The 25,162-nt window shown below is 44.6% G+C and overlaps 3 protein-coding genes across 5 annotated transcripts in view; 1 reads left to right on the top strand and 2 right to left on the bottom strand.

Moving 5' to 3' along the window:
* The window catches only part of LOC149466134 (uncharacterized), a 40,419-nt gene extending 35,841 nt beyond the window's left edge, over positions 1 to 4,578 (bottom strand). Inside the window, exons 1-2 of one of the 2 annotated variants that reach the window (XM_089672753.1) lie at positions 4,313 to 4,578; positions 3,916 to 4,045 (exon numbers count right to left, since the gene is read on the bottom strand). In XM_089672753.1, coding sequence (XP_089528879.1) covers positions 3,916 to 3,949 — 34 coding nt within the window. In that variant the 5' untranslated portion in view covers positions 3,950 to 4,045; positions 4,313 to 4,578. Of the gene's footprint in view, positions 1 to 3,915; positions 4,282 to 4,312 lie in introns of those variants that run through there. The other variant, XM_089672754.1, reaches the window with a different exon arrangement.
* A 3,639-nt stretch (positions 4,579 to 8,217) lies between these two features.
* LOC149466133 (uncharacterized) lies at positions 8,218 to 23,595 on the bottom strand. 2 transcript variants are annotated; one of them, XM_089672755.1, is made up of 8 exons: positions 23,214 to 23,595; positions 17,471 to 17,611; positions 17,087 to 17,184; positions 16,893 to 16,989; positions 16,312 to 16,407; positions 14,878 to 14,969; positions 13,495 to 13,606; positions 8,218 to 12,218 (listed from the first exon to the last, which is right to left on the bottom strand). In XM_089672755.1, exons 2-8 carry the CDS (start codon positions 17,502 to 17,504, stop codon positions 10,504 to 10,506), a joined length of 2,244 nt encoding a protein of 747 aa, XP_089528881.1. In that variant the 5' UTR covers positions 17,505 to 17,611; positions 23,214 to 23,595; the 3' UTR covers positions 8,218 to 10,503. The 2 variants fall into 2 exon arrangements, with proteins under 2 accessions (XP_089528881.1, XP_089528882.1); XM_089672756.1 differs by lacking the exon at positions 23,214 to 23,595 and having other exon boundaries at positions 17,471 to 19,918.
* Positions 23,596 to 24,009: 414 nt separating this feature from the next.
* LOC149466131 (uncharacterized) overlaps positions 24,010 to 25,162 on the top strand; it is a 104,725-nt gene continuing 103,572 nt past the window's right edge. The window contains exon 1 of the mRNA XM_089672699.1: positions 24,010 to 24,276. The gene's annotated coding sequence lies outside the window, so the exon portion shown is untranslated. The remainder of the gene's footprint in view (positions 24,277 to 25,162) is intronic.

Below are 25,162 nucleotides of genomic sequence, written 5' to 3'. Positions count from 1 at the left end.
TCCTGGCTCTTTAAGGGTTCTAAAAGCCAGGCCTTCAGTTCATGTGACCACTGCGATTGGCTGTCACATTATTATTATACAGGATTTATATAGCACCAACAGTTTGCTCAGCGCTTTACAATATAACGGGAGACAATACAGCAACAATACAGTTCAATACAAGAGGGATAGGAGGGCCCTGCTCCTTGGAGCTTACAATCTAGGAGGGAACAAATGATCAGAAAGCTACCGATCAGTGCCGGCCAACGTTCTGGGAACGTGCTCTCAGCACAGTAAGTCGTTTCAACAGGGCCACATATATGCGGCCGCTCGGTATTAAGGCCCACATGCCGAATGACCACATATATGCGGCCGCTCAGTGTTAAGGCCCACATGCCGAATGGGCACATATATGCGGTCGCTCAATGTTAAGGTCCACATGCCAAATGGGCACATATATGCGGTCGCTCGGTGTTAAGGCCCACGTACCGAATGACCACATATATGCGGCCGCTTGGTGTTAAGGCCCACGTGCTGAATGACCACATATATGCGGCCGCTCGGTGTTAAGGCCCACGTGCCGAATGACCATATATATGAGGCCGCTCGGTGTAAAGGCCCACATGCCGAATGACCACATATATGCGGCCGCTCGGTGTTAAGGCCCACGTGCCGAATGCCCACATATATGCGGCCGCTCGGTGTTAAGGCCCACGTGCTGAATGGCCACATATATGCGGTTGCTCAGTGTTAAGGCCCACGTGCCGAATGACTACATATATGCGGTTGCTCAGTGTTAAGGCCCACGTGCCGAATGGTACATATATGCGTGCAGCCGGTGTCAACAGGTTAAAGTGGAACTGGGACTATACTCACCTCCACTCCAGCACTGTGGTGTCCCAGAGTTCCCTCACTGGTCGCCGACATCTTCAGCCGGTCTTCTTCCAGATTCCGATCTTTGGCTGAATGTCTGAACCTAGATGATGTCACATGCGATCACATGATCAACATCCGCCATTTTTTCTAAGTCTAAGTCAGAAGATGTGTGTATCTAGGTCAGGGGTAGGCGGCTTTACGGAGGTGGAGAGCTACCTAACCAACATGAGAGAAATCAAAGCTCACCGGGCGCAGCATCGCCTCCTAACACCTCAGTTGCTGTATTGCCATATTGCAATCGCGTGTATTGCATGGTAATCATGGGTTTACATCAGGTGGTGAGGAGGCAACATATCGTCTCCTGTCCCCCTGTCAAACACACTTGGATTGCTTTTCACAGGAGCAATAGTGCCTTCTGAACTTGTGAATGAACCCCTAGTTGCATTCGGCAGAGGCACCATTAAGGCTCGTTCACATGTAAAGTTGGGGGGTGGTAAAATCCTGCAGTTGAGTCACTTAGCAAATATAGCACCCTCCGAGTAAGGTGCTAGTATAGGTGTTCGTAGGTGAACTTAGTTGTTTTTTGGGCTCCTGTATTCAGGAGTTTTAGTGAGCTTTCAGAAGATGCACCAAACCCACAGCATATAATAGAAGTCTTTGGCTAAGCGCAGCAAACCCGCAGGAAAGCTGCAGGTACACTGGACTGCACCCGCGGTGTGCGTAAACCGCAATGCATCCAGATCCATTCACACCTCAGCGATTTGTAGCTTGAAGCTCCACAACCCTTGAGGAGAAAAAAATTATTCTCACTGGAGATGGTGCACCTCTCCACTTCAAGTCGCCTGAACCTCAAACAAGTTCTGGAGCTTTTTTGGTCACTCAAATTGGGCATATTTGCATGTTTTTAAACGTTTTTAATTCTATAGACATGAAAGGAAATGCGCCATTCACGTGTTTTGTCCAAAAAAAAAAAAAGCAATAATATATGAATAAATACATGTAAAATAAAAAAATTACACAAATAAAGATCATCATTAATAAATAAATAATAATTAACCCCTAACCCCTTAACCCTAAAAGGAAATAATAAATAAATTAGCAGTAATAATAATAAAATAATAGTAATACAATAAACTAAACACCCAAACCTGAACAAACACAATAAATTAAACACCCAAACCTGAACAAAAAAAATAAACACTCCAACCTGAACAAAAACAATAAATTAAACACTCAAACCTGAACAAAAACAATAAATTAAACACCCAAACCTGAACAAAAAAAAAAATAAACACTCCAACCTGAACAAAAACAATAAATTAAACACTCAAACCTGAACAAAAACAATAAATTAAACACCCAAACCTGAACAAAAAATAAATAAATTAAACACCCAAACATGAACAAAAACAATAAATTAAACACCCAAACCTGCACAAAAACAATAAATTAAACACCTAAACCTGAACAAAAACAATAAACATCCAAATCTGAACAAAAAAAATAAATTAAACACTCAAACCTGAACAAAAACAATGAATTAAACACCCAAACCTGTACAAAAACAATCAATTAAACACCCAAATCTGAACAAAAACAATAAATTAAACACCCAAACCTGAACAAAAACAATAAATTAAACACTCAAACCTGAACAAAAACAATAAATTAAACACCCAAACATGAACAAACAAAAATAAATTAAACACTCAAACCTGAACAAAAACAATAAATTAAACACCCAAACATGAACAAACAAAAATAAATTAAACACTCAAACCTGAACAAAAACAAATTAAACACCCAAACATGAACAAACACAATAAATTAAACACCCAAACATGAACAAAAACAATAAATTAAATACCCAAACCTGAACAAAAAAAAAAAATTCAACACTTAAACCTGAACAAAAACAATAAATTAAACACCCAAACCTGAACAAAAAATAAATAAATTAAACACCCAAATGTGAACAAAAAATAAATAAATTAAACACCCAAACCTGAACAAAAACAATAAATTAAACACCCAAACATGAACAAAAACAATAAATTAAACACCCAAACCAGAACAAAAACAATAAATTAAACACTCAAACCTGAACAAAAAATAAATAAATTAAACACTCAAACCTGAACAAAAAACAATAAATTAAACACCCAAACCTGAACAAAAAAAATTAAACACCCAAACCTGAACAAAAAATAAATAAATTAAACACTCAAACCTAAACAAAAACAATAAATTAAACACCCAAACCTGAACAAAAAAATAATAATTTAAACACTCAAACCTGAACAAAAAACAATAAATTAAACACCCAAACCTGAACAAAAAAAATTAAACACCCAAACCTGAACAAAAAAAAATTAATTAAACACCCAAACCTGAACAAAAAAATAAATGAAAAATAAAAATAATTTATTATTTTTATTATTAATAATAATAAATATTTGTGTTAGGGTGTTTATTATTATTCTATTATTATTAAAACCAATTTATTTACACTTTTTATGAGTTAGGAGGTTAAGGTTAGGGGTGAATTATTTTTTAGTTATTACATATTACTCATTTATTGTATTTATGTTTATTTTTATTTATGTATTTTTTTACATTTATTTATTCACTTATTATTATTATTAGTAGTAGTATTAACACTAACAAAATAAAATAACTAAACAATAAAATATTAACGCCTAAACCAAATCCTAATCCTAACCTAACCTTAACTCTAACCCCTTACCCTAACAAACAAACAAACAAATAAATAAATAATAATTTAAAAAAAAATGAAATAAAAGCTGATGAAAAAGCTGAAAATCCGAGCAACAAATGATGCAACAGATGATATTTTTCTTTATAGGCTAATAAAAAATGCCTGAGAAACGCTGTATGAAAACACGCGAAAAAAGCTCATATTCACTATGCACAAGTGTGCGTACAGCCCTACGCTTTTATGCCCAGTGGGCGTGGTCTACTGGTAGATGGCGATCCCCGGGTTGCTGACCCCCCAGTCTAGATGGATCCTCAATGAAAGAAATGAAAGTCACCTCTTACCCGGTGATGTGAGGGTCGGCCGGTGCTCCATCATGACCCCTCGTACAGATCCTTGCGTCCTTCCAAGTTCTAAAAACTGAATACTCGATCAGCTAGAAGTCTCCTCCGCACGCTCACTTTCTTTACACCGCTGTAAAAACAATAATTATTATTCTAATTATACAGCAAATGATTCTCCTCCTCTGGAATAGATGTATTTCTATACGATGCAGATTTCCAGAGAATACGCCTCCCGCGCCATTTGTCGTGAGCCCAGCAGAGCAGCCCCCCATCCAATATTCCCCCCATCAGAGGAGTTGCAGGAAGATGAGGATGTGTGGAGGTGACATGACCCCCCATCCAGTCCACACACAGAGTGCTGGGACCCCCTTCTCTCATAATAAGAAGACAATATTACCTCCTCCTCCCTGGACACACTTTCCAGTCTGGCAAACCACTGGAGGATTCTGGCGCCACTGAAATTTCTCCTCTGTATCTACAATAGGCTACAAGAAAATGGCCGCTCCCTCCCTTGCACTGAGGACATTTTTCCTGTCACACGGGCGCCCTCTAGTGTTGGCTCTAAGTACAAACGGCTCTCTGCCTCTGGAATGCATTCCACTCCAGAGTTTATTATTTGACTTTAATTATCATTTATTGATACACTCTGATGTCCAATGACAGCTATAGTACACTATAATGTATTTTTATATTATTGTGTTTGTCATAGTAGTCAGATAGAAGGTGGGAGGAAATGTCTAATTGTTTGCTATGAGAAACGCCTCAGGTTTCATGCCTCCCTCAGAATATATACGATCCTTGTCTGGGACTATGGAAATGTTACTACTAGTGGTGCGCCAAAATGAAAATTCTGGTGCTGAACCTGAAAATCCAGGATGCACCAAAACCGAAATGGACAGTTTTTAATATTTATATATTTTTTGTACGCTATTTTTTGGGAAAAAATATGATTAAAAAATAAAAACACAATATATACCCCAATGTATTTGTAAAATATGAAAGATGATGTTACGCAGAGTAAATAGATACCCAACATGTCATGCTTTAAAATTGTACAGGCTGGTGGAATGGCGACAAACTATGGTACTTAAAAATCTCCATGAGTGACGCTTTACAACTTTTTAGAGGTTACCAGTTTAGAGTTACAGAGGAGGTCTAGAGCTAGAATTGTTGCTCTCGCTATAACATTCATAGTGATATCTTATGTGTGTGGTGCAAACACATATACATAGTCTGGCTGAAAAAAGACAAAAGTCCATCCAGTTCAACCATTAAAAAAAAAAATTATAATCCTACACCCACAGTTGATCCAGAGGAAGGCAAAAAACCCAGCAAAGCATGATACAATTTGCTCCTGCAGGGGAAAAAATTCCTTCCTGATCCCCCGAGAGGCAATCAGATATTCCCTGGATCAACTTTATATATAAATGTTATATCCAGTTATATTCTGTGTATCCAAGAAAGAATCCAGAACTTTCCTACAGCAATCCACTGAGCTGGCCCCAACCAACTCTTGAGGGACTCTATTCCATATTTTCACAGCTCTCACTGTGAAGAAACCTTTCCATGTTTGGAGATTACATTTCTTTTCCTCCAGACGTAAAGAGTGCCCCCTTATCCTCTGTGATGAACTCAGGGTGAATAACTGACACCCCGAGACCATTCAGAGAATGAATCATTAACCGCTACTCTCTGAATACCATCTTTTAGCCAGTTTTCTATCCATTTAAATACAGATTTTTCCAGCCTGTAGACTTAACCTTACACATTAGCCGTGTGGGGAACTGTGTCAAATGTTTTTGCAAAATCCAAGTATACCACAACCACCGCCACCCCTCTGTCCATGTATGCCACGTCCACAGCCACCCCTCTGTCCAAGTATACCAAATCCACCGCCACCCCTCTGTCCAAGTATACCATGTCCACAGCCACCCTTCTGTCCAAGTATACCACGTCCACCCCTCTGTCCAAGTATACCACGTCCACAGCCACCCTTCTGTCCACGTATACCACGTCCACCCCTTTGTCCAAGTATACCATGTCCACCGCCACCCCTCTGTTCAAGTATACCACGTCCACAGCCACCCTTCTGTCCAAGTATACCACGTCCACCCCTTTGTCCAAATATACCACGTCCACCACCACCCCTCTGTCCAAGTATACCACGTCCACCCCCACCCCTTTGTCCAAGTATACCACGTCCACTGCCACCCCACTGTTCAAGTATACCACGTCCACAGCCACCCTTCTGTCCAAGTATACCACATCCACCCCTCTGTCCAAGTATACCACATCCACCCCTCTGTCCAAGTATACCACATCCACCCCTCTGTCCAAGTATACCATGTCCACAGCCACCCCTCTGTCCAAGTATACCACGTCCACTGCCACCCCTCTGTCCAAGTATACCACGTCCACAGCCACCCCTCTGTCCAAGTTTACCACGTCCACAGCCACCCCTCTGTCCAAGTATAACACGTCCACCCCCACCCCTGTCCAAGTATACCATGTCCATCCCCCACCCCTCTGTTCAAGTATACCACGTCCTTCATGAATCCATGCTGCCTGTTGCTTAAATATTTTTTTCCAGCAAGAACTCCTCTATGTGGTCGTTTATTAAACTCTCCAGTATCTTCCCAACTATAGAAGTTACACTAACAGGTCTATAATTACTTGGTAAAGATTTTGACCCCTTTTTAAATATTGGCACCACATTGGCCTTACACCAATCCAGTGGTACTATGCCAGTCATTAAAGAGTCCCTAAAAATGAGAAACAATGGCTTTGAAATGACAGAGCTCAATTCTTTAAGGCCCCGTGGGTGTATGCCATCCAGTCCAGGGGCTTTATTCATCTTTATTCTAAATATTTGTGGATCATATCAATTGTGAGCCAATGTGGATCATCTGGAGCTGTGTCAGTACCACGCCCATTATGGACAAGAGCCCCTCATGCTCCTTTGTATACACAGAGCTGAAGAAGGGATTTAATAAAATTGCCTTCTCTTTGTCCCCAGTCACCCACTCTAGATGATTCTGTAAAGGGCCTACATGCTCGGACCGGACCTTTCTACTATTAATATATTTGAAGAATTTTTGGGGATTTGTCCTTTTACAATCTGTCGTTCGTTTTAAATTTTTGCGTCCTTTATTTCCTTTTTGCATATTTTGTTATACTCTTTGTAATGTTTAAACAATGATAGTGTTCCTTCATTTTTATACTTAATAAAGGGTCTTTTCTTATTATCTATAGCTTTTTTTAACTTTGGCCGTAAACCACATAGGTTTGATTTTTAGCCTTTTAAACTTGTTGCCCATGGTTTACATATGTGGGTGTGACCTATGTATGCGTGAGCACTGGGTGACAAGGGTGCTTTAAATTCTTTTTTTTTATTTTATTAAATTTTTTTATTTTTACACTTTTTAAATTTTTTTTAATCACTTTTGTTATTGTAAACATCTCTTGCGACAACAATAGAGCATGACAGGTCTTCATTATGGAGAGATCTGGGATCTCTAAGGCCCCACATCTCTTCTCTACAATCAAAAGCATCAGATCAAAAAAACAAAAATCGATCTAATGCTTTCCTCCTTTTACATCGGGCCGGAACCAGAAGTGATGTTATGACGTTGCTTCGGTCCTCCTAAGCCATAGAGATGAGCAAATGCCATCTTTCCTCTGCTCATCTCTGTGGCCAGCCACCAGCACCAGATCGGTTCTCAGGCTCACTGATCATCCAGGTAAGCCTGCGAACCACCGGAATGCAGCAAGAGGGTGGGGCAACCCCTGCCCCAGCCAAAGTGATCCAGTGGCTATTTAGCTGGATCACTTTTAGCAGAAAGAGGGGCGCCTGAGGAAAATTTCAATACTGAGGTTGACATCTAGCTGCAGCCATAACCCCGATATTAAAAGGTCAATCTAATTGCGTATTTTCCCAGTTACGCGGTCGGCAAGTGGCTACCCTCATTAAAAAAGAAATCCCTGTAGGTAAGCCATGTTGCCTGTATGCTTTTGTTTCAACTCTTTGGCATGTTAAAGACCATGTATAGTTCTTTTTAGGAAAGGAAAATTAAACATGTATATTTTAATTAGGTAGAGAATAAATATGATGCTGAAAAAGACTCTCCTGCCCACGTCTAAACTTGGGACATGACTAGATGATGTCGTTGATGCTGACCACATTGCCCACTCATAGTGATGGGTAATCCAGTAGTTACTGGTCTGATGGGCATCTTTGATATGGAGGACAGCCAGCAGTGTTTGGAAAACTAACTTTGGTATTATGGAAAGATGGACACACTATATATTCACATTCCTTTATTCCACAGGTTCCAAAAGAATTTTTGTTTACTGTAAATTAATAGATTGGGAAATCATACTCATGTCTCCAAAAAAAAATAGATTGTAAGAATAAAAATTACAATATTACAGACCTCGCAGGCCAAGGTTCGGTAAATTCTTCCAAAACCTACCATGCCCCAACATGGACACAGACAACTTTCAATCAAAATTCTTGTTTAATGTTTGCCCAATAATAAATGGTGAAATGTGATTGGTTACAACTCCAGGCCTCTGCGAAGACAGTGACTGGTCACATGAATGCCCAGCCCACTTGGAATGGATACAGACTTGCAACAGGCAATTTCAAACTGGGCATCAATGAAAGAGGTGTGATCATTGGGGCAGCCCTGAGCCTGGCAGATAGCAGACAAAAGTTTTCAGGATATGAGTGTGCAGCTCCTGCAATATATAAGAGCCCAGGAGCAGAATGTGAAAGTGTGTGCATACCGAAGCTGACCACCTCCCAGAGCCGCGCATAATCAACATCGCAGCTGTAAATTGCATGCTTCCCTGCCAGCCATGTGTGCTGTAATTCAGCTGAACCTGCTGGTCACAGTCAGCTTCTGAGCATTTTCAACACAAATCTGTGCTGATCAAGAAGCTCCACTGCCCCCTTCAGCTCCAGATAGGACTCCTTCCTGCAACTGGGGATCCACTGAAGGCCACAGGCTTAGACTTGAGGCATCAGCAGCTTATACACCAAGGTCAGGGGTAGGCAACCTGCGGCTCTCTAGCTGTTGTGGAACTACATTTCCCATGAAGCATTGCAAAGATTACAAAACTGAGTTACAGCTATGACTTGCAGAGGCATGATGGAACTTGTAGTCCTGCGGCTCTCAGGTTGCCTACCCCTGACCAAGGTCCTCCATGACACAGAGATCCACACTGTACTGCACTTAGGCTGGTCCCCAGAATGAGGGAGAGGCCACAAGGCTCCGTCCAGTCAACTGCTGCTCTGTATTAGTATGGAAGCTGAAGCCTGGTGTGTATCACTTTGAGGGACAGTCAGGTACCCAGGCCAGCCAGAACTGGCCAGAAAGACCTCCGCATGTCCACCCTGACTCCAGGAATGCATAACTGTGCACTCTTGCTGATCCTTGGCCCCCATCTGCTCCATCAGCTAAAGTCTAGGGCCCGGACGGAGGACGGCAAATTTTCCATGCTTCAATCCAAACTCCTTTTTTTTACAGTCTTGGAAAGATTGAAGAATTAGATCAGGGGTGCTCAACCTGTGGCCCACAAGGCACATGTAGCTCTCTACTGTGGCTCTCAACCTCAAACCAGGGAAGTGCACTTCTATTATATCCTGCAGGATTGGTGCACGTTCTGAAAAGGCACCAAAACTCCTAAATGTAGGGGTTTTGATGCACTTTCAGAAAAACACCACACCTGCACGATATAACAGAAGTCTTTGGCAAAGCGCAGCTAACCTGCAGGAAAGCTACAAGTGCATTGTGCTGCACCTGCATTGAGGGAAAACCGCAGCGCATCAGAGTAAAAGCAGCCTTATACGGGGCTAAGGACTGTACATTTGCAGTTTGCGAGGGAGTTAAAACCCCATAGTTGAGATGTTTTACCCCCCCCCAACCACTGGTGTACCTTCAAGGGGTGGAATGGTGACCCTTCCCTATGCTCCTGTTCTGTTTTACACTGACAACAGAGGTGGTCCTCTCTGTTTTTCTCCTGAAACTGCTGAAAGCTGGCTTCTCCTCCTCTCCCTCCTACCAGCATTCAGCAGCTGCAAGAAGAAAATGTTATGTTATTAAAAATAGAAATTTCTGAAGCCTTTTCATTCCATTGTGGCCCGCAAACGGTTACCAAGTCAACTAAGCTGCCCTGGCTCTTCAAAAGGTTGAGCCCCCCGAATTAGATCCTCTGTCGGGTTTTAAATGCTGGATCCCATTTGAGATTTTCCCCCACTTCCTGTTCTATGTGACTCCTGTCGTCTAGACAGGAAATGAGGGAAAGCTCCTTCTTAGGGACACAACAGAAGTAATCCTGACAGAGATTCTAAACCTTACTGCTTGGATTAGTGTATTTATTTTTTATTGCTATGTCCCTGTTGGGGGGATTTCCTCATACTTCCTGTTCTGCCTTATACCTGTCAAATAAGACAGGAAGCACTCACTGGTTCCTCCTTCTTATCTATATACCCATATCAAGATAAAGTAGTGACATGGAGGTCAGAGGGAGGGACCATTGAGAGCTATAGGGGACCCAGGACAGGGACACTTCCAGAAGTTCTGCCTACTTGTGGTCACTAACCGGAATGTTAGCATTTCCTGTAGCTGGAACATGACTATGATTTTGCCCCATGTGGGTCAGCTGGTGTGAGATGAGAGTTCCTCTGTGGATAAAACTCTGCTTGCATTCTGAACACGAGTAAGGATGAACACGTTTGTGGACCTTTTCATGCCTAACCAGATCGATTTTCTGGGTAAACCGTCTCCCACACTCAACACATGAATATGGTTGAACACCAGTGTGGACTCTCTCATGCCTAATCAGATTTGATCTTTGTGTAAACCCTTTTCCACACTCTGAACAGGAATACGGGCGATCGCCAGTGTGAATAATCTGATGTATGGCAAGATATGACCTATCCGTAAAACATTTGCCGCACACTGAGCACGAATAGGGTTTAACTCCAGTATGAGCTGCCTGATGTGAAATAAGATACCGCCTCTCGGTAAAACATTTCCCACAATCAGAACATGCGTATGGCTGGACGCCTGTGTGGCCTCGCTCGTGTTTAGTCAGGGATGATTTGTCTGTAAAGTATCTCCCACACTCGGAACACGAATATGGGCTTTCGCCAGTGTGAACTCTCACATGTTTGACAAGATACGATTTGTCAGTAAAACATTTTCCACATTCTGAACACGAATGCGGCTTCAACCCCGTGTGAGCCGACTGGTGGGAAATAAGATATCGTTTCTCGGAAAAACATTTCCCGCATTCAGTGCAGGAAAATGGCTTCTCTCCTGTGTGGCATCTCTGGTGCCTGATGAGATGGTTTTTTTGAGAAAAGCATTTCCCGCATTCAGGGCATGAAAACGGTTTGTCCCCCGAGTGAGTCCTCTGGTGCAAAATAAGATTCCCTCTCTGAGTATAAGACTTTCCGCATTCCACACATGAAAAGGGCTTTTCAGCCATGTGAGTCTTCTCATGATGGATAAGGTGTGATCTATCAGCAAAACATTTTCCGCACTCTGGACAGGAATATGGCTTCTCTCCCGTGTGCACACGCTGGTGTGTGATCAGGGCTGTTTTCCGGGAGAAACATTTTCCGCATTCGGAACATGAAAACGGCTTCAGTCCCGTGTGAGTTCTCTGGTGCATGAGTACAGCTGACTTTTGCTTGAAGCATTTCCCACATTCGGGGCATGAGAACGGCTTCTCTCCAGTGTGAGTCCTCTCATGTAAAAGAAGATGTGCAGACAAAGAAAAACACTTCCCGCATTCAGAACATGGATATGGCTTCTCCCCTGTGTGAACTCTTTTGTGTGTGATAAGTGAGGACTTCTGTGTAAAACATTTCCGACATTTGGAACATGAATATGGCTTCTCCCCGGTGTGAATTCTCTGGTGCTTAGCAAGAACCCTCTTGGAGGAAAATTGCTTCCCACACTCAGAACAGGAATAAGGCTTCTCTGCTGTGTGGGTTCCCTGGTGTGACGTGAGGCCTGCTAATGCCGTAAAACCTTCCCCACATTCAGAATAAAAGAACTTTTCACCCCCTATAACAGCTGTATGATCAGTAATGGATGGCAGGTGATCAGGAAGACTCTGCCCGTGACCAGAGGGATCAGATGATGGATCTGTCCTATAAGCTATTAGACACAGATTTGGGCTAATAAGGTTTCCTTCTGAAGAATCAGATGTGATGTCCTCATCTTCTATTACATCATCTGGAGAGATCCAGGTACATTTCACTGTGTTGCACCATCTGTATTGTTTGTCTGCATGAAAAAAGAACAACGGGAACAAGAATGTTTTGAACACCTGGCCTATATATACAGGATCATTTCTCAAATTTAGCTGCTGGAGTCATTAAAGTGGTTCTAAAGGCTCAAGGTTTTTTACCTACATGCATTCTATGCACAAAGGTAAAGAACCTTCTGTGTGCAGTAGCCCCCCTAACACTTACCTGAGCCTCATCCCAATCCAGCAATGTCCACGAGAGCCTCCATTCTCCAGGAACTCTCACTGCTGATTTGCTGAGGCAACAGCAGGAGCTAAACAAGAGAGGGATGTGGCGGGGCTGAGCCATGGCTCCGTGTGTGAATGGACACGCAGAGCTGCGGCTTTGGAGCGTGCCTGCTCGGGTGCCACCACAGCAAGTTGCACCCGACAGGAGGGAGGGGCAAGGAACGCCGGCGGGGGGGGGGGCCCAAAAAGAGGAGGATCCGGGCTGCTCTGTGCAAACTGCACAGTGCAGGTAAGTATAGCATGTTTGTTATTAAAAAAAAAAACAAGACTTTAGCCTCACCACTCAGGTTTTTTTTATTTACCTTAAAGCAGAGTTCCAGTCAGTTTTGTGTTTATTAAACGTCAGCAGCTACAAAAACTGTATCTGCTGATTTTTAATACACACTCAACTGTCCCAGGGTCCAGTGATGTACTCACCCACGCTGCCCTTTCTCTGCCTCTTCTCTCCCCGGCACCAGCATCTCAACTGTGGGCACCAGGCTGTGACAGCTTGCGCCTTCACAGCCGGGTGCCCACTGCACAGGCGCAAGTCGCACTGTGCATTCTCATTGGTCTGGCAGTCTTCTGGGACCTGTCAAGGTTCCCAGGAGACAGCAGGAGGACGGAGGGTGGCCGAACTTCTGCTTCACTTCACCATGGCAAACTGAGCCAGAAGTGGGAGTGGGTACCTGTCAAAAACAGGTATCCGCTCCCCCCTCCCCCGCAAAAGGTGCCAAATATGGTAGTGGAGGGGAGGAGGAGGAAAATAAGTGGAGCTTCCGCTTTTGAGTGGAACTCCGCTTTAATTCATTCCATGCATTCAGTTCAAAAACATTCTATTGCAGCGGATCTCCCCAGCCCCCTCTTATACTTACCTGAACCCAATCTTGATCCAGTGCTGTGCATGAGAAAAGCGGCTCTCCTGCCTCTCTCCCTCCTCAACGGGAAGAGCCATTGGCTCCCGCCAATCACATCCTATGACTAGAGAGTTGGAGGCGGCGCTGAGCCCGCTGTCTTTGTCAAGCCCGTTTTATATAGAAAACTCACCTGTGCTGATCTCTGGAGGAATTTCCTCCTCCTCCTCACATGGCTCATTACCCCTCACACGTGGCTCTTCTGTTTCCACTTTCACTTCAACTTTAACTCTGATCACGTTATCCTGAAAAACACAAAGAAAACCAAATATTATATTATGAGACTAAATAGAATATTTTCGATCCACCGGACTCGTTAATATTCCCCAACTCAACCTTTTCAACTTAATGTACAATGTGTGTTGTACATTGGAAATCTTAGTTATCACCAGAACAAGTTTCCCCATTTGAAGAGTCCTCTTCCAATTTCATCTCTTTCAATCCAGATAACAATGGTCATTAGTAAAGTGAGGTGGGGACACAGACAGCAATAAACACCTGACTGGGGTTCTTACGCATTCACACTCTATCCAAAGTTTTAAAACAATTGAATTTAGATAAACTTTGAGGACACCATAAACAATGGGGGGGGGGGGGGTTAGTTGGAAGTCCAAGCAGTATCCAACCTCCCTGGTGCACTTCAAAAGTCTTGTAGGTCCCTACACACAATTGGAATGGCATTGTGTTCAGCCTATGTAATGAGGAAGGAGGGAAGCTGTAGACATCTCCTTCAGCACATGGGCATACATTTCATACTATTCAGTAATTTCTATTGACATCCCCTAGACATCAGGCTGAGAAAGGCTTTTGTGAATAACCTACTCTGAGAAGGTAAAATCATGAAAATCGTTGCTGAAGACTGAAATGTGTCTCCATTGGATATATCAATCTATTAGAAGTGAAAAAAAAATCACAAAAAAAACAACAAAAAACACAATGATAATAGTATTGTCATTATGTGCAAAAATGATGGATCACCAGACATGAATTAATGACAGAAAAAAAAAATTGCAAAACCCACCAGAAATATACTACATTTGACACTTAGTAAGGCCCCTTTCACACGAGCGGACCGAACAGGTTCAGCTGCCCGTATTTCAAGCAGACTCGATCAGATACTCCATTGCTCTAGAAGGAGCTGCGGGTGTAAACGGACATGTGTTCATCTACACCCACCTACATCCGATCTAATCCTATCCACTAAAAACCGACGGATGGGGATGTTCCCCATCTGTCTGGTGGATGGGATAACAGTCAGATGGCAACAGACAGGTGGTCCGTTTCCATCCCATAAAGGACATCGGGCTGCGTCCGTGTCCACTCTGCATAAGCAGAGCGGACACAGACCTGTCATCCACTTGTTCAGCGGGGATCAGCAGGCAGATCCCCCCCATAGGCAAGCAGATAAGCTGACGGGTCCGCCACGTGTGAGAGGGACCTAAGAGCCCGAGCCACCAGTTCTTGTTTTTCTAAATTCTCCTTTCTGTATTATTTCAAAAACTTTAGTCCCATCTACCTCCTGAAGGATCTCCTGATCTTCCTGTGTGGAGTCCCGGGAATACAGAGGATGGGGACATCTCTCTGGGGGATTTTTGTCACTGGATCCATCTGTAGGATAAACACACCAAGTGTCAAACACAATATGGCCACAAGTATGTGCACACCACTACAAATGTATGAGTTCGGGTGTTTCCAGTGAAGGAGCCTGTTAATTCTACACCCTAATAAGATTTACAGTATGAAAACAATTCCCACCTTCAGCTATGTGAATCACAGGATTATACCCGGACTCCCTGACACCAAGGATGTGACTATGTAACTAGAAGAGGGTGGTGCCAAGCCTTTCATACCTCCCGTCCTGGTCTTCGACAAACATGCCTTGGCACATTCCTTGGTGATTGGATTAGGCTGTCTGTGCTACCTGTGTGGTGGATATAAGGGCTCATTTACACTTGGCATCAGGCAGATTTTTTTTTTTTTTGGGGGGGGGGGGGGGGGGGCAATAAAAATAGGTGGCTGAGCCATGGTTTTACTGCTCCCCTTAAAGCGGAACTAAACCCATCAATTTACCTGTTTCTCACTTAAATACAAGGCATGCAGTGAATGATAACTGTCAAAGTTGCTTGTGCTCTCAACCAAACTGTAAAGCCATATCTATCATAACTGATCACATATGCAGCACCAGGGCAACTACAGATCACACAGAGACTAGGATGGCAGCTTCATTGACTGTAAAAGATAGGAGGTGTTAGTTCTGCTTTAAGCTGCAAAGGCAGCTGGCTGGGGTTGAATACATGCTGAGGGAAAAAAATTATACCACTTGTTATGTTCAGCAGGCAGTACTGTTGCCAAACACAACCCATTCAAGCAAATGGGGCCGCGCCAGAACTGGCCTGCAATTGTGTGTAATATGTGCAGTTCTGGAACAATGTTAAATCAGGTAGTGAAGAGGAAACATATAGATTCACTGTCCAAAAAGGCTGAGAGTCTGGTGCACAGGACACTGGCCATAGACTGAATTAAATTTGGCAGGTTCAGCAGACACCAGACAAATTTTAATCAGTGCCTGGCTGCACTTGCTCGACAGGGGTTGATCGTTTGATCAACTTCTATGAAAGGGACATGCTAGAAATATTGTGGTGAGTCCCAGTGGAGGATTCCTCCATCCACCTTGTTTGCGTGGGCTGGATAAAAAAAACAAATGACCAGTCTATGGCCAGCTTAGTTATACTGAAAAGACTCCGACAACATGAACTCATGTGACTGAAATTTTGTTAGTCAAAACAATAGCTGTTATTGTATTTGGATGCCTTTTTTCAGACCAAAACCAACTGAGTTTTTTGTTGAAGGAAATTTCTAATACTAGAGAAAGGGAAATAGAAACAAGAAGCTATAAAATGTAATCGGAGCAAAGGCCAACCATGAGTGTCTTCTATATTTATTGTTTTACCTGTGCTGATCTTTATAGGCACCTCCTCCTCTTTAATCTTGGCATGATCTTCTTCCTCCTCCTCAGGTTTGATGTTTCTCTGAGTGTCTCCAGGGTCTGTGAATAAAGATGAGAGTGAAGCCCCCTGTACTGAGATGTATGAGAGACCCCAGAGAGTGTGTGTGGGGGGAGACTGCTCATGTCTCAATGACATGATGTGAGCAGGAGAGCCGGAGTCTAATAGAGGTTGATGGCTCCTGACCCCCCACTGGGCACATACTGTCCCCCCATTACTGTCTACTGACAGAGGAGGGGGGAGAAGAAGAGATTGCTGTAGTGACTGAACAAGGAGGGTCCGGGACTCTTGTCTGGATTTAGTGTTTATTCCTCACCTGTGCTGATCTCTGGAGGGATCTCCTCCTCCTTACATGGCTCATAGCCAAATTCTAACAGAGGCTGATGGCTCCTGACCCCCCCACTGGGCACATACTGTCCCCGTATTACTGTCTACTGACAGAGGAGGGGGGAGAAGAAGAGATAGTTGTAGTGACTGAACAAGGAGGATCTGGGACTCTTCTCTGGATTTAGTGTTTATTCCTCACCTGTGCTGATCTCTGGAGGCATCTCCTCCTCCTTATAAAGATCATCACCCATCACATATGGCTCTTCTTTAACTTCAACTTTAATTGGACTTTCACTCTTAAAATGCAAAAAGAGCCATTATATTTATTATGCGGGAGCCACTTAGTAAAAGTTAAAATTAACTAATGTATTGCTAAGAGTTTATTCCCATTACCTGATCCTTCTGAGGGATCTCCTGATGTTCCTGTGTGGAGTCCTGGGAATGCAGAGGTCGGGGACATCTCTCTGGGGGATTTCCGTTACTGGATCCAACTGTAGGAAACACACACACTGACTGAATAGATTACATGATTATCAGGTTACAGTACAAGTCATAAATTCATTCTTTGGCTGTGATTAAGGCTTATTACCGAAACGCATTTTTATCTGTACACTCTACTCACTTAATTATATGGAAGGACGAGTTGTCAGCTCTTCATCTGTAGGAAACACACACACTGACTGAATACAATGTGTCTATGTCTTTATATCGGAGGATGTGTGTATCTAGGTGGATCCTCAATACTCTCCTTTATAAGAAATGAAAGATTCCTCCTACCTGGAGGTGTGAGGGACAGCCGGTGCTCTATCATGATGTCCTTCAATAAGTCCTTGTGTCTGTTCTTCTACCCAGTTTGATGCCAGTGGGTGTCCCTTGAGGAAGAAGGTGTGGCTAGGAACCAAAGCCCACCTCTTGTCTCTGTGCAATACAGATATAACATTTATTATAGCTAGAAACAATGGGGATTCTTTAAGAGGAAATTATTACCTTCATTTTTGACTTTTTTTGTTGTTATTCTCTTGAAATCACACATATCTCCCCATCAATGATATTCAAAAATCTTAAAGCAGAAGTAAAGCTTAAAAAAAAAACAACATTTCCAACAGGTACAGTGAAGGAAATGCGAATTTGATCCCCTGCTGATTTTGAATGTTTGCCCACTCACAAAGAAATAATCGGTCTAAAAATTGAATGGTAGGTGTATTGTAACACTGAGAGACAGAATAGCAACAAAAAATTCAAAAGAAATGCATGTCTAACAAATGATGCACTGATTTGTATGTTCACAAGGGAAATAAGTATTTGATCCCCTTCACAAAACATGACTTAGTACTTGGTGGCAAATCCCTTGTTGGCAATCACAGAGGTCAGACGTTTCCTGTAATTGGCCTCCAGGTTTGCACACATCTCAGGAGGGATTTTGGCCCACTCCTCTTGGCAGATCCTCTCCAGGTCATTAAGGTTTGGTGGCTGACATTTAGCAACTCGAACTTTCAGCTCGCTCCACATATTTTCAATTGGATTAAGACTGGCTAGGCTACTCCAGGACCTTAATGTGCTTCTTCTTGAGCCACTCCTTTGTTTTGGTGGTGGGTCAGTGATGGTCTGGGGAGGCATATCCATAGAGGGACGCACAGACCTCTACAGGCTGTACAATGGCACCCTGACTGCCATTAGGTATTGGGATGAAATCCTTGGACCCATTGTCAGACCCTACGCTGGTGCAGTGGGTCCCGAGTTCCTCCTATTGCACGACAATGCCCGGCCTCATGTAGTGAGAGTATGCAGGCAGTTCCTGGAGGATGAAGGAATTGATACCATTGAATGGCCCCCATGCTCCCCTGACCTAAATCCAATAGAACACCTCGGGATATCATGTTTTGGTCCATCCGATGCAGCCAGGTTGCACTTCAGACTATCCAGGAGCTCAGTGATGTCCTGGTCCAGATCTGGGAGGAAATCCCCCAAGACACCATCTGTGGTCTCATTAGGAGCCTCCCCCGATGTTGTCAGGCATGCATACAAGCACGTGGGGGCCATACAAACTACTGAGGACCATTCTGAGTTGCTGCAATGACATTTCAGCAAAATGGACTCGCCTTCTGCATCATTTTTCACTTTGATTTTTGGGGTGTCTTTGAATTCAGTCCTCTGTAGGTCGATCGTTTTCATTTCCATCAAACGATGGGGCATCCTTACGTTCCTAACACATTACCCAGTCCATATCAGTATAGATATCCAGCAAGATATTTTCCCCATTGAGATCTGATGTGTTTTCAAAGTTCCTGTCATTTTTTGAGAAGTGTACATAATCAGTACTCTCCCAATGGGTGAAGAAAGATGGAAGACCTGGCAGAAGATGGAAAAAAAAGGCACCGGCAGGAATGGAGTAAATGTGGGAAGCTCTGACCTTGCATCCCTCGAAGACAGCAAGCCCATCCAGAGGTGTAAATGTTTATGCAAATAATGACTTTTAAAAGTCAATAGTTCTGTGTGTTTAGATACCCTGCTCCTCCCCCTCCCCCACATCATGTGACAGTGCTTGAAACTAGTGAATGCCTTCTGCTCATTCTTCCATACCTAGAAGTTTGAGTGTTGTCTATGGCAGTAATTCACAACCACCGTGTCCTCACTCGTCCTGGGCATCCAGCCAGATGCAGATCCCTTAACCCCACACAGTGCCTCCTAGCTCACATAGTGCCCCCCAACCTCTCATAGTGGCCCACAGTGCCCTCTGAGGGCTCTAAGCCTCCACAGTGCGACCCAGCCTGGAGAAATCCCCAGCCCCATGGAAGGTTTCAAAAGAATTTACTGGGCCCTGATCTCAGAGAACCACTGCTCTATGGCGCTCAAGAAAGAGGCAACAACATATTCTGAGATCCTCTATACAAGACTTTAGAGCATCCGAAAGTGATAGGTGGACCTTGGTGGCTTGGACACTCAGCAATGAGATTTCCCTGCCATAACTGCCAACTCTCTGTCCTCCTGGGGGCTTTAGTTGTTCTTGTCCATCTTTATGTGTTCTGGCTCCTCCTGTTACATTCCCCATAATATACCAGCATGGATGGTGAGAGCCCCCTCATATGGGCAGAGCAGGTGTCGAGACCTGAGAACTGTGGGCAGAGATCTCACTGACAAACAGAAGAGACTGTCAAGCGGTTTAAATCTCCAGAGTCTACCAAACCATAAAATATAAGTTCTAGGTGGACTGATTCTACACCGATCAGTCACAACATTATGACCAATGGCAAGTAAAGTGAATAACATTGATTATTTCATTACATCGGCAGATTTGAGGGCCAAACTTTAATGGTTGGATGACTGGATTAGAGAATCTCCAAACTGCATTTCTTGTGGGATGTTCCCGGTCTGCAGTGATCAGGACCAACCAAAAGTGTGCTGAGGAGGGAAAACTGGTGAAACGGTGACAAGGTCATGGGCGCCAAGACTCATTGATGCACACGGGGAGCAAAGGCTGGCCTGTGTAGTCCGATCCAATAAAAGAGTCAGTGTGGTGCAAATTGAAGCTCTGATTTCAAAGCTATTGACAAAGTAGTTCTTCAGCAGTTCAGGTCAGGATTAGATCAGGTTCAGGACAGGATTAGATCAGGTTCAGGACGGGTTTAGATCAGGTTCAGGATGGGTTTAGATCAGGTTCAGGGTAGGTTTAGATCAGGTTCAGGGCGGGATTAGATCATGTCCAGGGTGGGTTTAGATAAGGTTCAGGATGGGTTTAGATCAGGTTCAGGGCAAGATTACTATTATTATTATAGAGGATTTACAAAGCACCAACAGTTTGCTCAGTGCTTTACAATATAAAGGGAGACAATACAGCAATGGTATAGTTAAATGCAAGAGAGATAGGAGGGCCCTGCTCCTTGGAGTTTACAATCTAATAGGATTAGATCAAGTTCAGGACAGGATTAGATCAGGATCAAGTCAGGATTTTATCCTGTTCACAACTGATGACATTTGTGATTCAAAAGCGTTCCCATAGAAGTCAATGAGCCTGAGTTCGCACCTGAGCCAGACTGCACTGCTCAGAAAACTGAAAGGACTCTTTTTCAATTTGCTCTGAATCTGCACTCTAGTTGCGCTGCATGCATGTGGACAGGCACAATAGAAACCAATGTTATTTCTCATGCGAATTGCATGGGGTTCAATCACATAAATGTGAACCGGCTCTTACTATAGCTCAAACTGATGAAAACATAATGCTGGTTCTGATAGGAAGGTGACAGAGCATCAGTTTGTTGTGTATGGGGCTGTGTAGCCGCAGACTGGTCAGGTTGTCCATGATGACCCATGTCCGCAGACAAAAGCTCCTACAATGGGCATGTGAGCATCAGAACTGGACCACGGAGCCATGGAAGAAGGTGACCTGGTCTGATGACATCAAGAATGGTTTGAGAAACAAAACAATGAGTTCCAGGTGTTGGCTTGACCTCCAAATTCTCCAGATCTCCGATCCATGGAGGGCCCACCTCCCAACTTACAGGACTTAAAGGACCTGCTACTGACGGCTCGGTGCCGGATCCCACAGAACACCTTCACAGGTCAGGTGGAGCCCATGTACGACGGGTTGTGGTGGATGTCATGACATCATGGCTGATCGGTGTATATTATTCGAGGATATGACAACTTCTGGTTGCCTTTCTACTGGCAGATAGAACAATAAAAGGCTCACCTACCAAACATATATTTCATGATGAATGGTCTACGGCTCCTGGTCTGAACCAACCTCATCACCCGGAGACATGGTGGTCATATCTCCCCATCATAGGACCCTTGTTCTCCCCATCATAGGACCCTTGTTCTCCCCATCATAGGACCCTTGTTCTCCCCATCATAGGACCCTTGTTCTCCCATCATAGGACCCTTGTTCTCCCCATCATAGGACCCTTGTTCTCCCATCATAGGACCCTTGTTCTCCCATCATATGACCCTTGTTCTCCCCATCATAGGACCCTTGTTCTCCCCATCATAGGACCCCTTTTCTCCCATCATAGGACCGTTGTCTTCCCCATCATAGGACCCTTGTTCTCCCATCATTGGATCCTTGTTCTCCCCATCATTGGATCCTTGTTCTCCCCATCATAGGACCCTTGTTCTCCCCATCATAGGACCCTTGTCCTCCCATTATAGGACCGTTGTTCTCCCATCATAGGACCGTTGTTCTCCCCATCATAGGACCCTTGTTCTCCCCATCATAGGACCCTTGTTCCCCCCATCATAGGACCCTTGTTCCCCCCATCATAGGACCCTTGTTCTCCCCATCATAGGACCCTTGTTCTCCCCATCATAGGACCCTTGTTCTCCCCATCATAGGACCCTTGTTCTCCCCATCATAGGACCTTTGTTCTCCCCATCATAGGACCCTTGTTCTCCCAATCATAGGACCCTTGTTCTCCCATCATAGGACCCTTGTTCTCCCCATCATAGGACCGTTGTTCTCTCCATCATAGGACCATTGTTCTCCCAACATAGGACCCTTCTTCTCCCATCATAGGACCGTTGTTCTCCCCATCATAGGACCCTTCTTCTCCCATCATAGGACCATTTTCTCCCATCATAGGACTCTTGTTCTCCCCATCATAGAACCGTCGTTCTCCCCATCATACGACAGTCGTTCTCCCCATCATACGACAGTCGTTCTCCCCATCATACGACAGTCGTTCTCCCCATCATAGGACCGTAGTTCTCCCCATCATAAGACCGTTGTTCTCCCCATCATAGGACCCTTCTTCTCCCATCATAGGACCGTTGTTCTCCCATCATAGGACCCTTGTTCTCCCCATCATAGGACCCTTGTTCTCCCATCATAGGACCGTTGTTCTCCCCATCATAAGACCATTGTTCTCCCCATCATAAGACCGTTGTTCTCCCCATCATAAGACCGTTGTTCTCCCCATCATAGGACCCTTGTTCTCCCCATCATAGGACCGTTGTTCTCCCCATCATACGACAGTTGTTCTCCCCATCATACGACAGTTGTTCTCCCCATCATAGGACCGTTGTTCTCCCCATCATAGGACCGTTGTTCTCCCCATCATAGGACCGTTGTTCTCCCATCATAGGACCTTTGTTCTCCCCATCATAGGACCTTTGTTCTCCCATCATAGGACAGTTGTTCTCCTATTATAAGACCCTTGTTCTCCCATCACAGGACCGTTGTTCTCCCCATCATAGGACCGTTGTTGCCATCATAGGACCCTACTTCTCCCATCCCCCCTTCCTGGTCTGTAGGAGAGGCGGCCCATCGCTAAGGACCCCCCAATTGCCTCACCACTAGAGAAGAATGAATCGGGGAAACGTCATCCCAACCCACTGGTAAAAGGTATCCTGATTGGTCAATCTGAGCATGCTCTCCAATTTTTCTACATGTAGGGTGTTCAGATGACTCCTGACCACTTCTGTATCTGAGTCTGTGCAAAAGGGGATTCAGCCATCTCCCACTGTCCCTCTCTATGAATATTCATTACTTCTCATTAATATTCACCAGCTCATTGCCACCACTCACCTGCTGCCCTGGAACCCTCCCTGGCTTGAAATCTCTTTTCTGACTCCCCACTTCCGGGTTTAGCCTCCACAATGCCCCACTTCCGGGGAGGGACTAAGGCGAACACAAACGGGAGAACACGGACTAGCGCCATCTACTGGTGACTGTCCGTATACTACTCGCTGTCACCGGCGACCTGCGCCCTCTGCTGGCGGCTACCCGCATACTACATGCTGTCACCTGCCGACCTGCGCCCTCTGCTGGCGATTGCCCTCTTACTACATGCTATCACCGCCGACCTGCGCCCTCTGCTGGCGGTTGCCCGCATACTACGAGCTGTCACCGGCCGACCTGCGCCCTCTGCTGGCGGCTCTCCGCATGCTACGAGCTGTCACCGGCCAACCTGCGCCCTTTCCTGGCGGTTGACCGCATACTACATGCTATCACCGCCGACCTGCGCCCTCTGCTGGCGGTTGCCCGCATACTACGAGCTGTCACCGGCCGACCTGCGCCCCCTGTTGGCCGCATACTACATGTTGTCATCACTAACCTGCGCCCTCTGCTGGCGGTTCTACGCATACTACGCGCTGTCACCGACCGACCTGCGCCCTCTGCTGGCGGCTCTCCGCATACTACAAGCTGTCACCGGCGACCTGCGCCCTCTGCTGGCGGTTGCCCACATACTACGAGCTGTCAGTGCCGACCTGCGCCCTCTGCTGGCGAGCGGCTGCATCGCACAAGAGTTGTGGCCATTTTTTTGTAGCTACGGTAAAAGAGACGGAAGTAAAACCCTAGTTATTTGTAGTTTTGAGAAATTTCTAGAGGTGGGAACAGAGTCAGGTTTTGCCAATCTCCTGCTCTGTCCATTGAATCTATACTTCTGTGGTGCAGCCTGTGTGTGGCTGAGCTGAGGGGAGCCCAAAGGAACAGGTTTAATTTGATATCTTCTATTTTGTATTATTATTACTATGAGTGGTGCTCGTGTGTTCATTAGGAGTTGCAAGCATTACTAGGCCCATTTTCAGGTCTGAAGCCATGGCGTTGCGGTGACCTGATGATTCCGGCTTGTCGGTGATACGGCTCTGTAAGTATTGCATATCTTAAAGTGGTTGTAATGTAAACGCCCATAAACATATAGCTAGTGAAGTGACTTCCCTCAGATGATACCCTGAGATGAAACAAATCCTCCTACTTAAGTTGTAGCCGTCTATCTGCAGTCTTCCCTTCTTTGCATCTGTTCAAAGTGCTGAATTTATTAAAGTTGTCAGAATTCAGGAAAAAAGGGGGTGGAGAGTTGAAATTACACTCTGCAGAGCTCAGTGAAGAGAGCTCTGAGAGCTGATTGGAGGGAAGGGACACCCCCCCCCCTCCACACAGCTCACAGGAACAGGGCTGAGACTGTCAATCTGCTGGAGGTCCTTCCTCTGTCACCATTATATTTTTGGTGTCAAGAAAACTTGATAGAAGTGATTCATGCTGATAGCAGAGGAACGAAGCAGCAGACAGATATGACAGTGCTTGTTATTGAGTTCACAGTATAATGATATGTGCTTTGTTCATATTCCATTTCTGAGGTTTACAACCAATTTAGGTTTTGAGAGTTTTTGTTTATGGTATGTGTCCCATTAGGGGGATTTTCTCTAACTTTATGCCCTAATGGAGTGGTTCTCAACCATCAGGCTGTGGGCTCCCTCTCCCCAGCTAGCTACAGATCTCCTAACCTCCCACAGTGCCTCCACCTGTCGTAGTGACCTGCATTGACCCTCAACCACTCACAGTACATGCCAACCTCCCACAGTGCCCCATAGCTTGCCGCTGAGCCTCCAGCCTCCCCATAGTGCCCCCAACAAGGTAGGTTCATCAGTACCCCCCAGCCCCTCCAGTCTCTCAAATTGCCCCTGCAAAACCCACAGCATCCTGGAGAGACCACAGCCCCCACAGTTTCTTCTAGAAACCTCATCCCATACTGT

This window comes from Staurois parvus, unplaced genomic scaffold (genome assembly GCF_062004578.1).
Source record: "Staurois parvus isolate SC_StPar_1 unplaced genomic scaffold, SC_StPar_1.0 ptg000132l, whole genome shotgun sequence".
NCBI lineage: Eukaryota > Metazoa > Chordata > Amphibia > Anura > Ranidae > Staurois > Staurois parvus.
Note: the sequence above shows the minus strand (reverse complement) of the source record. Positions and strands in the feature narration are given on the sequence as shown.